We start from the raw sequence: 15268 nt of genomic DNA on the forward strand, positions 1-15268 counted from the left end.
AGAACAGAGAAACAGCTGCGCTGGTGTAGCTTAAAACACTTCTCTGTATCTTGTTCCCACCCTTGAGCTGCTCAGCTACAGATCAATCAATCACATTACTGCCGCCAAGCAAAAGGCCGTTATCATCAGTAACAGACCACTGGTCCATAGATCTACCGTTTTCTTGTAGGCACTCAGTTGCATCTGTAACAAACCCTCGGCTCCAGTTCATCTATAGTGCAAAAGGCTATATTACTTAAAGCTTGCCATTATTATCAGATTATCAGGTCTACCTACGACTCCACTTTCAAGGAACAAAGCATACGCACCCCTCGGCCTCTTTGTTCAGCAAAAATTCTCAGGGCTCTATCATTAACGGTGTAAGTCCAGTCCTGATTTGCCTTTCCAAAATGCATTACCTCATATTTATTGAAATTAAACTCCATCTGCCACTTTTTGGCCCACTGGCCATCTGATCAAGGATGCACTGTACTCTGAGATAACCTTCCTCACTGCTCACTAAACCACTTACTTTGATATCATCTGCAGTTTACTAACCATGACTCCTATCTTCACATCCAAATCACTTATATAAATGACAAAAAGCAGTTTGTCCCAGCACTGATCCTTGTGGCACACCACTGCTCACAGGCCTCCAGTCCAAAAATCAACCCTCCACTATCCTCTATTGCCTACCATCAAGCCAATTTTGAAGTGTCATAAAATTCAAGGCTATGGGTCTAGTTCAGGACAATGGGCCAAGTATGGATTTAGTGTAGTTTGGCAGTGCAGACCTGACCTCCTCTATACTGTACACAGCTAATGAGCATAATCGTTAGGGTGGCTCGTAGATGAAACTTGCCAGCACAAGGAGTGGCGATGCTTCAGCAAGGACTTGATGTGTACACAAAGGAAAAGGGAATAGGAAGGTATTGCTTTGAGATAAGTTGCTGAAATGGGAAGTGCAATGTAAACAGCCGCACAGACTAGACTGCCTGAATGGCCTCCTCCTGAGCTATATCTTCTACCGAGTTTTACATAATATTTGTGAAGTCCAAGGAAAGCTCCCTTCTTTGTAAACAATTGGGTTGTATAAATTTGCAGACTGGTGGGCTAGTAAGAGATATTTATGTTGGAGGCTGCAGGTATATGCTATATTTTGAAATACTCACAAATAAACCGAGATAGCAGAGAAAGGGGGCACAGCAGAATTTGAGCTACTGCCCTCTGTCTCCTATCTTCAACCCAATTTTGTATCCAATTAGCTAGCTCACTCTGGATCCCAAATGATCTAACCCTACTAGCCAATATACCATGTGGAACTTCATTGAACACCTTGCTGAAGTCCATATTGTCAATGTATACTGCTCTGTCTTCAACAACCTTCTTTGTCACCTCTTCAAAAAACCGAATCAAGTTAGTAAGACACATTTTCCTGCGCACAAAAACATGCTGACTATCCCTAATCATTCCTTGCCTTTCCAAATGCATGTAAATCCTGTCCCTCAGAATCCCCTCCAACAACTTACCTACCACTAACATAAGGCTCATTGGTCTATAGTTCCCTGGCTTTTCCTTGAAGCCTTTCTTATATAATGGTAGCACACTTAGATTAACATCCAATCTTTCACCATTTCAAACGAAGTTTAATAAATTGTAATATAACAGACTTGTTGGCAGAGTTTGCTGACTGTGGGATGAAGGAGGTAGTATTTATGTCATAGAGTCATACAGCATAGAAACGGACCCTTTGACTAATCCTATTTACCTGCAATTGGTCTATAGCCTGCCTTGTCCCAGCATTTTAAGTGCTCATCCAAAAGTTTCTGAAATGCTGTGCAAGCTCCTGCCTCTACCACCCTCTCAGATGACACTTTCCATATCTCTACCACCCTTTGGGTGAAATAAATTTTCCTCAGGTTTCCTCTAAACTACTTACTCCTCATCTTAAATGTACATCCTTTGGTCTTGGACGCATCTGCCATGGGGAGAAAGATTCTTACGATCTACCCAGTTTATACCTCTCATAATTTTGTGTACTCCAATCAGATGCCCTCTCAACTACATCTATTCCAAGGAAAACAAACCCAGCCTATCCAGTCTCTCCTCATAACTGAGACTTTTCATCCCAGGCAATATCCTCATGAATCGCCTCTGCACCCTCTCCAGTGCGATCCTATCTGTCCAATAGTGCAGTGACCAGAACTGCGCTCAGTACTCCATTTCCAGCCTAACCAATGTCGAATAAAGTTGTAACCAGACTTCCTTGCTCCTATATTCTACACCTCAGCCAAAGAAGGCAAGCATCCTGTATCCCTTTAGAGATAGCAAGAACTGCAGATGCTGGAGTCAGAGTCAATACAGTGTGGAACACAGCAGGCCAGGCAGCATCAGAGAAGGAGAGTCGATGTTTTGGTCCCACACCCTTCATCAGGACTGGGGAGCGGGAAGGAGGGGTAGGGCTGGGGAAGATAGATGGGACGGTAATAGGTTGATGCAGGTAGTAGGTAGTGGGGATGGGTCAGTGGGAAGGATGGGGCTGTAAGTGGGGAAGGAGATGGACAGGTTATGTCAGTTAAGGAGGCAGGGATGCGAGGGAGGGTTGGACATGGGATGAGGCTTGGGGTGGGAAGATTTTAAAACTGGTGAAATCCATGTTTAGGCCATCGGGCTGTAGGCTCCTGAGATGGAATATGAGATGTTGCTCCTCCAGTTTGCAGGTGGCCTCATTGTGGCACTGGAGGAGGCCCAGAGATATCACCCAGGAACTGGGAAGGGGGGTCAAAATGGTTGGCGACTGGAAGATGGTGTTGATTATAGCATATGGAGTGCAGGTGCTCCACAAATTAGTCACCAAGTCCATGTTTGGTCTCACCAATGTAGAGGAGGCCACATCGGGAGCAACAGATACAGTAGACCAGGTTGGAGGATGTACAGGTGAACCCTTATCGGATATGGGAAGTTTGTCTTGGGCCTCAGATGGGGGTGAGAGGGGAGGTGCAGATAGGGGAAGGGAGCTGTATTCCTTCTTCACCAGCCTGTCTACTTGTGCTGACACCTTCAGACATCTATGGATTAGGGGCCTAGCATTCATTGTATATATCCATCCCTTGCTAAACCTCTGAAAACGCATCACCTCACACTTATCGGGATTAAATTCCATCTGCCGTTGCTGTGCCCAATTTACCAGCTGATCAATATCAGACTTTAGCCTGAGACCGTCCACCTGACTATAAACACCAATTTTCATGTTAACTATAAACTTAGTGATTATAGCTTCTACATTCACATCCAAGTCATTATTATAAATAACAAACAGCAAGGGTCCCAGCATTGATCCTGTGGTACACTGCTGGTCATAGGCTACCAATCACAAAAACTACCATTCACCATCACCCTTTGCCTCCTATTTTTAAGCCTATTTTGGATCCAGTTTGTCAACTTGCCTGTGATTCCATGAGCTTTTACCTTCTTTAGATCAGCCTTCCAAGGGGTGACCTAGTCAAAGACCTTACTGAAGTCCATATAAACCACATCAACTGCAATATGGTCATCAATACACTTAATTACCTTTTCAAAAAAACCAATTTAATTCCTGAGATAGGATCTCCTTCTAACAAATCCATGACTATCCCTGACCACGACCAACCTCTCCAATATTGATTCATCCTGTCATTCAGAATTTCTTTAGGATATATGTTATTGGCCAAGGAACAGAAAGTAAAGCATAGACGTGAGCATTAACTTCTCAGACTAGTAGCATGTTACAATAGTGTTGGACCACGACCCTGTCAATGACCTAGGTAAACAGGGAACAACCACATTTGCAATATTACATGAAACTCAGAAAAGTAGCAGACATTGAGCAGGTTCTGATTCTAGAAAGCTATAAACAGACAGGTAAGATGGGCAGAGCCATGGCCAATGAAATTTAATGCAAAAAAGTTCATTTTGATAGGAACACCAGAACAGGAGTAGGCCATTCAGCCCATCAAGTCAGGTTTGCCATTCAATTAGATCATGACTGATTATCTTGCTCAATGATACATTCCCACACCACATTTATCAGAGAATCCCTCCAGTGTGGAAACAGGTCCTTCAGGCCAACAAGTCCACACTGACACTCAGCATCACACCCAGACCCATCCTCCTAATCTACACATCCTTAAACACTACAGGCAATTTCCCATGGCCAAACCACCTAGCCTGCACATCTTTGAATTGTGGTAGGAAAATGGAGCAAACCCATGCAGACATGGGGAAAATGTCCAAATGCCAAACAGACAGTTTCCTGAGGATGGGATTGAGCCTGGGTCTCTGGTGCTGTGAAGTAGCAGTGCTAACCACCGAGCCACCGCACTGCCCGTAAAGAAAGAAACTGAATTTCTGTCATGACTTTCCCAGCCACAGGACATCCTGAAGCACTTTTAAAAAAAATTAACCTATTTGTCTGATCAAAAATGTTACACATTTCTGGAGCAGGTGTAACTTGAAGCCAGGTCTCCCAGTCCAGGGGTATGGACATTATCAGTGCGCCACTACAGTGTTATCCCTTAGCATCATAGAATTCCAGAAACCTATCGACTTTTGGTCCTGAACATAACAACTGATATTCCATAGCTCCCTAGGGTAGAGATTCCCAAAGATTCACCATACTCTAAGTGAAGAAATTCCTCCATATCTCAGTTTTAATTGGACTGGCATTTATGCTGACAGCGCACTTCCTGATTCTAGGCTCACCGGCCTGTGTTTATATCCACCCTGTCACGTCCCTAAAACCTTGTGTAAGTTTTAATGATGTCACACCTCCCCCTACTTATGGCATGTACCTTCTTAAGTAAGGAAACCGAAACTGTACAAAATACTCCATGTGATGTGTAACAAAAGGTCTACCCATCTACAGCAAGATGTCTTTACTCCAGTACTCAGCAACCCTTGCAATGAAGGAAAACATACCATTTACTTTGAACTGAAAGAGGGGATGTGAATTAAATGATGTAACTTTAAAGACTGGCACAAGCTTTGGGGGTGGTGCATTCTGATCTTTCAGGGTGCGCACAAGTTAGTCAGGGTGGCTGGATAAACTCAGGTTGCTTTCTTTGGAGCAGAGCTGGTTGCAGGGGGAGGGAGCCTGAGAGAGGTATACAAGACTATGTTGGGCCTGAACAGGTGGATAGAAAGCAGATGTCCCCATTTGTTGATGAGTCAATAACAAGGGGGCGTCATTTTAAAGTTTACAGGGGACCTGAGGAAAATATTTTTCACCCAGTGTGTGGTGGGGGCTCAGGAATGTACTGTCTGGGAGGGTAGTTGAGACAGAAAACCTCACCAACTTTAAAATTACTTGGATGAGCACTTGAAATGTCATAACTGGAAGGTTTGGGCCAAGGGCTCGCAAGTGGGACCACAGTAGATTTAGTGTGCTTGCCTTTCTGCTCCACTCCTCCCATTGACCAACCACAATAACCCCCTACGTGCATCCACCTATCTCCATCCCACCTACTCTCCCTTCAGCCCCTCTCCCCTGCTTCTACTTATTGCTGGGGTCCCCTCCCCCTTCCCAGTCCTGACAAAGGGTTTTGGCCTGAAACATTGACTTTCCTGCTCCTCGGATGATCTCTGACCTGCTGTGCTTTTCCAACTCCACATTTATTGCCTCTAGCTTGCAGCGTCTGCAGTCCTTACTGTCTTCTAGATTTAGTGTGGTACAGAATCAATGGACCAAAGGGCCTCTTCTGCACTGTATAATTCTATGATTCTATAAAAGGCAGATGGAAAACATAGGTTTATTAATAGTGAGATTAGAATACAAAAGCAAGAAGGGTATGCCAAGGACATGAGAAACAGGAGTACGAATGCTTAAACCTGTCCCTCCTACCTCTCTGCAACTATTCAATAACATCACAGCTCATAATCCACCTCAGCTCCACCTTTCCATACCATCCCTACATCCTAGAATTGCCAGGGTATCCTAAAACCCACTGATCTTTGTCTTAATGCACATCTCCATGTTTCTGGGGCAGATCATTCTGTGATGATGCTGTCACTTTAAAAGGTTATTTCATTTAAAAAGTTGTTAAACAGACGTACAGAGCTGTATCTCAGAAAGTAACAATTTGTGAGGCCTTGTTTTTGTTTAAAAGCTGGAACAAAAGAAGCAGTCTGGATGGGGCCAGTTCTCACTGACTAGGCTTTCTCGATTTTTTTTAGCTTTTAGGTTTAGTTTTAAGTAGAAGCCTTTGGGGTCTCAAAAGAGTTGGAAGCTTCAGAGAATGTCTCCTGGCTGCTATTCTCTCTGAATCCTCAGTTGATGCGTTTTTCCTCCTGGATTGGAGAACTGCATGTGAGAATCTGGGACTGAATTAGTCTTTTTGCCACAGCACAGGGTGTGTTTATGGGATGTTACTGTATTGGAACAGTTAATTAATAATAGGTACTGTGTCTATTATTCAGTTAAGTTTGCTGATAGTAAATTCCTCTTTCTATTGTTTGTATTTTAACTACAGTGTTTGAATAAATTATGTTTTGCTTAATGTTGCATAATTTAACCAATCACATTCATCTGGAACATGGCTCTTCACATCAACCTTTAAAATAAGAAAATTTTAGGGTCTAGGATGCCTCTTAAAATATATTACTGGGGTCTGGGGTGGTCTGTCATTCCCACTATCTCAAAAACTTCACAGTAATTTGAATGAAGACATTTCCCCTCATCTCTGTGCTAAATGGCTAATTGGTTATTCGAAACTGTGGTCCCAGCTGAGAAACAGGAGAGCAGCCAATTTCCATGTGAGTACCAGAGATAATGGGAACTACAGATGCTGGAGAATCCAAGATAACAAAGTGTGGGGCTGGATGAACACAGGTCAAGCAGCATCTTAGGAGCACACTTTGTTATCCATGTGAGTACCACTGATTTCTGCTTCTGTCCTGAACTGGCCTTTTATAGAGCTTTCCTCCCTCCCTAATGGGAAGCAGCTAGGTTCTCCTCAGCAGTGGCCTCGACAAGACTTTGGAACTCCATGTCGGATCGGTCCGCCATCTCTCTCTCTGACTTTGTGAGTTGAGATTCAAACCAGTTGTGACACAGTACCTCTGTGCACAAAGGAACATACAAAACTAAGCAAAATGTACAATATAGACTTTGTCTAAAGGTAACAAAGCATGTCTCTGTGGTTAGAACAAAGGCATTCTTTGGTAAGAATAGTTTGTTCAAGCTGATATTTATTGTAAATATTGAGAAGGCAGACACTGTTCCAATGTAAAGGGCCAAACATGATGCAAGTAGCATTACATATCTCTATTTTGCTTGTGTTGGCAGCTAACTGGTTCAGCCTAGATAACAAGAACAATGTTGCTTAACACCCATAGAGCAGGCACAGTTTGGTGTAGGGGAATCCAGCCACTGTTAAGCAGAGGAATTGTGAGGAAAGATTCAATGTCCCTTTTTCTTGATTGGTTATTGTTAGTGGCGTGTCACTTACCTCTTAAGATGCACAGGGGTAGGGCATTATTAGCTAGCAGGGCACGTAAGGAGAGAGCCAGAGGTCGCATAGGAAGTAAGAATCCGTGGTACGTACTTTGTACGTACTAATCATCACATACTAAAGAAACTAATCATCGAGAAACATGTCAGTACTTAGTTTCACACTTCAACAATTCCCTTGGGTTGTTGGAGCTTGATTGTTGCAGGTTTTTGGCTGAAACAGACTTTTGACCAGTCTGCCACGGGGAGTCTTGTCAAATACCTTACTAAGATCCATGTAGACAATATCCACAATGCTACCCTCATTGCCATTCCTTGCCACTTCCTCAAAGAGCTCAATCAAATGTATAATGAATGACCTCCCCTAACAAAGCCATGCTGACTATCCCTGACTAGTCCATGCCTTCCTAAGTGATTCTGAGGGGTCTTGACAGGCTCTTGAGAGAATGTTTCCTTTTGCTGAAGAATTTAGAACAAGGGGGTTACTGTTTGAAAACTAGGTTGCCCATTTTTAGACAGAGATGAAGCAAAACGTTTTCTCTCAAAAGGTTGTGAGACTTTTGAACACTCTTCCTGAAAAGGTGGTGGAAGCAGAGCGCTTGAGTATTTTTAAGGTGGAGGTGCATCGATCCTTGTTAAGCAGAGGGTGAAAGGTCATCAAGAGTTGGCAGGTTACAATCAGACATGATTATATTGGAATGGTCCTGCAACCTTGAGGGGCCAAATGGCCCACGCCTGCTCCTTGTTTGTGTGAATATCATTGTTCCTTCAAGGTCAATGGGTCAAAGTTATAGTCATAGTCGCACAACATGAAAACAGGCCAACCCATGTCCATTGATAATGGGAACTGCAGATGCTGGAGAATCCAAGATAACAAAGTGTGAAGCTGGATGAACACAGCAGGCCAAGCAGCATCTCAGGAGCACAAAAGCTGACGTTTCGGGCCTAGACCCTTCACGTCTAGGCCCGAAACGTCAGCTTTTGTGCTCCTGAGATGCTGCTTGGCCTGCTGTGTTCATCCAGCTCCACACTTTGTTATCTCAACCCATGTCCATGCTGACCAAGTTTCCCAAACTAGACTTAACTCACTTTGGCCCATGTCCCTCTAAATATTTCCTAATCATGCAGCTGTCCAAATGTCTTTCAAATGTTGAAACTGTACCTGCATCTCCCACTTCTTCTGACAGTTCATTCCATAAATGATCCACCCTCTGCATGAAGAGGTTACCCCTCAGGTACATTTTACATCTTTCCCCTTAAACCTAGTTTTGAAATCCCCCTCCCCCAATCCCCTTATTTACGCCCCGCATGACTTTATAAACCTCTATGAGGTGACCCCTCAACCTCTGACACTCCAGGGGAAAAAAGAATGCCAACTTATCCAGCCTCACCTTATAACTCAGACCCCTCTAGCCCCAGTAACATTCAGGTAGGTTTTTCTGTACCCTCTCCAATTTAATAATATCCTTGTATAGCTGGAGCCCCCTCCTTAATACCACTGTTGGGCCACCTTCTCAAGGACAACTAGGAATGGGTAAGGAATGTTGGACCAGCCAGTGATGTCCAGATCCCATGAACAATGAAAGAATTGGATCTCCACATTTCTGTTTCTTTAAAATAGAAGTCAAACCCTTTCATTTTAACACAGAAACAAGCCAGCTCAGGCACTGAAAACACCAGTCTATTTACAGGCAATTTGATAATCCAGAGTTGAAATAAAGAAGCTTTAATGTATAGACATTTATCCACAAGTGTTTGTTTGTTTTTCAGTACACGTGAACTCCAATACCAAAACATTAATCTTATACTCAACGATATCATTCACAAATATTCACTATTCTAGCAGATTGTGAATAAATGTCCACAGGAGTGTTTTAACTACAGATTCTTGTCCCAATTCGCTTGACTGAAGTGAAGTGAAGTGCTGGAGAGGGAGATCATTTCCAGTGTTGTTACTAATGCACCAGACCGGTTATAGTTAGGCCCCATGTAAAGAGTTCTGTTTTAGTATTTGAAATGGAATTGAAGTGTTGGAGACACTGTCATTCATAGGTGTTCTGAATGCAAATGTGGATTGCCCACTCTGCTGGTAGACAAAAATAATATTTATTTCGTTATTAGACATGAAGTCCATGAAATGCAATTAGCTTCCTTTAAACTGCTGTCAGAGTTTAGTACAAACTGTAATCCTGTCTTAATTTGAAGGGGTTAGAGAGGTTTGAATAAACACAAGTTAATTGAACATTAGCTGTGTTTGCTCTTGCTTTCAGTGCCCTTACTGAGGTGGGAGCAAGAGTGTGAGTACAGCCTTTGATAAACAGAATACTGATAACTTTGCAAATGACAAATTGGGTCTGTTTTACTTTTACACCCAACGTAAAGTAATAAGGGGCCTGTATCAAGTTGAAGAGACACAGAGATCTGCAGAACAGATAAAGGCCCTTCAGCCCATCACGTCTGTGCCGATCAAATTCTCCAACACTTGGCCATAGCATTGTGTGCCTTGGCATTGTAAGTGCACATCTAAATACTTCTTCCATGGTATGAGGGTTTCTGCCTCCACCACCCTTACAAGCAGCGAGTTCCAGATACCCACCACCATCCCAGTGAAACATTTTTCCCTCACATCCCCTGGAAACTTTGTGATTCCCACCCCCCACTCCAATAGGATCCCAGTAGCTGGATTGGGATGAAGCTCATTGGAATTAGACACCTCACCATTAATCTTCTCATACATTAATGGAGCCAGATCAATAGCCTCTTTTGAAATTAGCACCACGTTATGACAAATGAAGCATTTCGTAATGATACTAATAAACCAACTTTTGTTTCCCATTGCTACTCACTGCAGCCGGTTCAGTCATGAGTTTAGCTTCAAGTCTAAAGAAATCTTCCTGGGCTGCCTTGCTATCCACATGTCACAGCTCACTCACATTACAACCTCTGGCAGCAGTCTTTGATAGCCTGCAGTTACTGGGGTGTCGGTAAGGGCCACACGAGCGATGGCCGGCCTTAGCAAGGTTGACAGGCGCCCCTCTGCCGTCCCGGTTCGCAGCGAGACCGCCACTGTTCTTGCCAGAGAGGGCCTGCCCCCGGTAGAGCTGGGCCCGGTGCTGGCAGAGACCCACCTTGCTCAGCAAGACAAAGACATCGCGACGGAAAGCCTTGGTGAAGATTACGTAGAGGAAAGGGTTGGCACAGGAATTGAGTGGGTAGAAGAGGACTAGCAGAATCTTGGAGTTGGTCACAGTGATCAGTGGCTTGTTCAAGATGGCAGACAGTGCATAGAAAGAGATGGGGGCCATGCAGGTGAAGTTGGTGAAGATCAGGACCGCCATGCGTTTGGCCATTTTAGTGTCTTTGCTGCCAGACTTATAGTGCGGGTTCTTTACCGTGATGTAGATCTTGATGTAGCAGATGCAGATGATGACAAATGCCAGGACATTGGCCAACAGGACGAAGATGAGGTAGCCCTGAGCTAACTGGCTCTCTGTGTCCATTGGCAGGCAGATGCTAACCTTAATGTAGCTGCTGACTCCTAAAATGGGCAGAAGGGCTAAGGTGAAGCAGAGCACCCATCCGCCAGCCATGACAACGGTGGCATGCCGCAGCCGTATCTTCCTGTCCAACCGCATGGCGAAGTTGATTGCGTACCAGCGCTCCAGTGTGATTACGGTGAGCGTGTAGACCGAGAACTCACAGGCAAAGACTGTGAAGAACCCAGCGGTTTTGCACCCTGGCCCCGTCTGCCAGTCGATGGCGTGATTGTAATACTCAGTCCTGGTGTACAGGTCCACTGAGGTGATCATCAGCAAGTAAAGCCCCATGCAGAAGTCAGCCACTGCCAGGTTGCACATCAGAAAGCGAGGCACTGTCAGCTTGTAGTGACTGGTCAGCAGGATCAAGAGTACAAAGGTGTTGCCCAAAATGGCCAACAGATTAACAAACCACACAATGATTCTCAAAGAGTTGTAGCCCATGATGTCCTCACAAGGGTTAAATTCATCTGGCTCAGGCTTGCAGACGATCTCCTCATGGTCTCCACACACCATGTAGTCATAATGATTGTCAAAAGCTTGCACGTGGTCCTCTTGAGGGTTCTTCAGCTCTTGGCCAAACCCAACATCTCCATCTCCTTGTTCCTCGAAGAAGACGTAATAGTGAGAGTTGCTATGGAAATCGTGCAGCTTGGAAGCCTGGTTGGAGGAGTGAGCGGCGTTGTTATCCTCGGTGTAATCACGGTGTAAGAGGCCATTGTATAAACTGAAGGACCTTCTCTGCCGGAAACCATGGCCAGCGCTGTGGTTGCACATTATTGACTCTAAAAGCCTGTACGGCAAACTGGAGAGCAGAAAAAGCCATTGCAGAATATCTGGGTAATAGTTACTGAAATAAATCTGACGAGTGCTTTAGTGGCTGAATTCAGGACTCAGAGTACAGTCTTCTACACTGAATTATTATCTGAATGGCAAAACCCCAGCCTTAGTTCTCTCACAGAACCCCTACAGTGTGGAAGCAGGCCATTCAGTCCATACCGACCCTGCAAAAAGCATCCCAAACAGACCCACCACCCCCACCCTGTAACCCTGCATTTTCCATGGCTAATCCCTGAACTCTATGGGGCAATTTAGTATGGCCAATCTACCTAACCGGCACGCCTTTGCAGTGTGGGAGGAAACAGGAGCACTCAGAGGAAACACACACAGACACAGGGAGAATGTGCAAACTCCACACAGACAGTCACCCGACAATGGAATCGAACCCGGGTCCCTGGCGCTGTGAGGCTGCAGTGCTAACCACTGAGCCACTGTGCTGCCTACGGTCGAGGTATCTCGATTTTAAAACCCTCATCCTCTTACAAGTCCTCCCATTGGCTCAGCCCTCCCTCCTTCTGTAACCTCCTCCATTCATACAACCATCTGTGATATCTACATTCCTCCAAATCTGACTTCCTCCCCTGGCCATCCCTTATCGATTTTACTCCCTGCTTCTCTCGTGATCATATCCACACCCTACCCCAGTGTGTCCCAGCCAGGCTTCCCAGGATCCAAGAATTTCCTGCGCACCCGCAAGGGATCTGTGAAAATTGCAGGTAATTTGAGAATTGTTAAGCCATGAGAATCTCCATTTAGAGACAAATAGCCATTTATTCATTCAACACTGTTTTGTATTTTTGGTTCACAGTGTGTGAGCAGTGAAAGAGGAGGAATTCCACAAATCACAATGTATTGTAGGTCCTTCCAGCAAAAAACGTTGAAATCCAATGTTCAATGAGATTCGACCTTCTCCCTAGCTCTCCCCATGCATCCCACCCTCTTTTAAGATACTCCTTAAAGCCCTCTCCTTGGTCTAAATTTTTATTCACTTGACCTACATCTCCTTATTAAGCTTAGGGTGCTGGTTTTGTTGGGTAATAGATTCTGTGAAGCACCTTGGGATGGTCTTGGTCAACTCAGTTCCAAGAGTCTACAGGGAAAGACTTGTTCATTATTCATTCACACCATCACCAACATCCCCCTACCCCACCCCCAACTCTCTTAAAGTCAGCAATATCCTCATAATGAAACCTGGACTCTGTGGTCACACAGAAAAACATTTTCTTGTCTACTTGTTTCCAGAAGGGTTCCAGTAATTCAGTGGCCATTTCAGAGACATGGTTAGAGCAGGGTCAGGAATAGGGAAGGTGGTAAAAGAGGCGGAGATGTGGCTTTGTTAGTCAAGGACAGTATAACGGTGGCTGAAAGAACTTTTGATGGGGACTCATCTACTGAGGTGGTACGGGCTGAGTTCAGAAACAGGTGGGAGAGGCCACACTGCTGGGAGTTTTTTATAGGCCTCCGCAAAGTTCCAGGGATGTGGAGGAGAGGATTGGCAAAATGATTCTGGGCAGGAGTGAAAGGAACAGGGTGGTCATTATGGGAAACTTTAACTTCCCCAACATTGACTGGAAATACTATAACTCTAGTATGTTGGATGGATCAGTTTTTGTCCAATGTGTGCAGGAGGGTTTCCTGACGCGTATGTCAAAGGGCCAACAAGAGGGGAGGCCACACTGGATCTGGTACTTGGTAATGAACCAGGCCAAGTGTTTGATTTAGTGGTAGGTGAGCACTTTGGAGAGAGTGACCATAATTCAGTTATGTTTACTTTAGCGATGGAAAGGGATAGGAACATGCCACAGGGCAAGAGTTATAGATGGGGGAAGGGCACTTATAATGTGGTTAGGCAAGACTTAGGAGGCATAGAATGGATTAGCAAAATGCAGGGGATGGGGACAGTCGAAATGTGGAGCTGGTTTGTGTGTCCTTGAGAGGTATGTCCCTGTCAGGCAGGGAGGAAGCGACAAGGTAAGGGAACCGTGGTTTACTAAAGAAATTGTATCTCTTGTTAAGCGGAAGAGGGAGCGTTATGTGACGATGCGATGAGATGATTCAGATGAGGCGATGGAGAGTTACAGATTAGCTGGGAAGGATTTAAAGAGAGTTAAGAAGGTAAGGAGGGGACATGAGCAGACATTAGCAGGTAGAATAAAGGAGAATGCTAAAGCTTTCTCTCGGTATGTGAGGAATAAGAGGATGACTAGGGTAGGAATAGGACCAGTCAAAGACAGAAGTGGGAAGTTGTGTGTGGACCCTGTGGAGATTGGAGAGGTCCTAAAGGAATATTTTTCATCTGTTTTCAATGAGGAACAGGAGAATATTGTAGAGGAGATGATTGAGTTATGGGGTACTAGAATTGAAAGGATTGAGGTTAGTAAGGAGGAGGTGCTATCAATTTGAGAAGGTGTGAAGGTAGATAAACCCCCTGGGCCGGACGGGATTTTTCTGAGGATTCTCTGGGAAGCTAGGGAGGAGATGGCGGAGGCTTTGGCCTTGATCTTTGAGTCCTCGTTGTCTATAGGTTTAGTACCAAAGCACTGGAGGATTGCAAATGTTGTGCCCTTGTACAAGAAGGGCAGTAGGGATGACCCAGGTAATTATAGACCTGTGAGCCTTACGTCTGTTGTAGGAAAAGCTTTGGAAAGGATTTTAAGAGATAAGATTTACAATCATCTAGCAAGCAACAATTTGACTGGAGATAGTCAGCATGGATTCGTCAAGGGCAGATCGTGTCTCACAAACCTCATTAAGTTTTTTGAGAAGGTAACCAAACATGTGGATGAGGGAAGGGCAGTTGACGTGGTGCACATGGGCTTCAGTAAAGCCTTTGATAAGGTTCCACATGGTAGGCTACTGGAGAAAATACAAGTGGCACGGGATTGAGGGAGATTTAGCAGTTTGGATTAGAAACTAGCTTTCTGTAAGAAGGCAACGAGTGGTGGTTGATGGAAAATATTCAGCCTGGAGTCCGGTTACTAGTGGTGTGCCTCAAGGATCTGTTTTGGGACCACTGCTGTTTATCATATTTATAAATGACTTGGACGCAGGCATAGGTGGATGGGTTAGAAAGTTTGCAGATGACACTAAATTCGGTGGAGTGGTGGATAGTGTGGAAGAATCTTGCGGGTTGCAGGGAGACTTGGATAAACTTCAGAATTGGGCCGAAAGGTGGCAAATGGAGTTTAATACGGATAAATGTGAGATGATTCACTTTGGGAGGAATAATAGGAAGACAGAATACTGGGTCAATGGAAAGATTCTTGGTAGTGTGGATGTGCAGAGGGATCTTGGTGTACATGTACATAGATCCTTGAAAGTTGCCACCCAGGTTGATAGTGCTGTTAAGAAGGCTTGCGGTGTGTTAGGTTTTATTGGTAGAGGGATTGAGTTCTGGAGCCGTGATGTCATGCTGAGATTGTACAAA

The 15268-nt window shown here is 44.6% G+C and overlaps 1 protein-coding gene across 1 annotated transcript in view; it reads right to left on the reverse strand.

Annotated features, from left to right (window-relative positions):
* Nucleotides 1-9617: 9617 nt before the first annotated feature.
* The window catches only part of tshr (thyroid stimulating hormone receptor), an 85462-nt gene continuing 79811 nt past the window's right edge, over nucleotides 9618-15268 (reverse strand). Inside the window, exon 10 of the mRNA XM_048536985.2 lies at nucleotides 9618-11806. Coding sequence (XP_048392942.1) covers nucleotides 10384-11806 — 1423 coding nt within the window. The 3' untranslated portion in view covers nucleotides 9618-10383. The remainder of the gene's footprint in view (nucleotides 11807-15268) is intronic.

The sequence above is a fragment of the Stegostoma tigrinum genome, chromosome 10 (assembly GCF_030684315.1).
Source record: "Stegostoma tigrinum isolate sSteTig4 chromosome 10, sSteTig4.hap1, whole genome shotgun sequence".
In the NCBI taxonomy this organism is placed as follows: domain Eukaryota; kingdom Metazoa; phylum Chordata; class Chondrichthyes; order Orectolobiformes; family Stegostomatidae; genus Stegostoma; species Stegostoma tigrinum.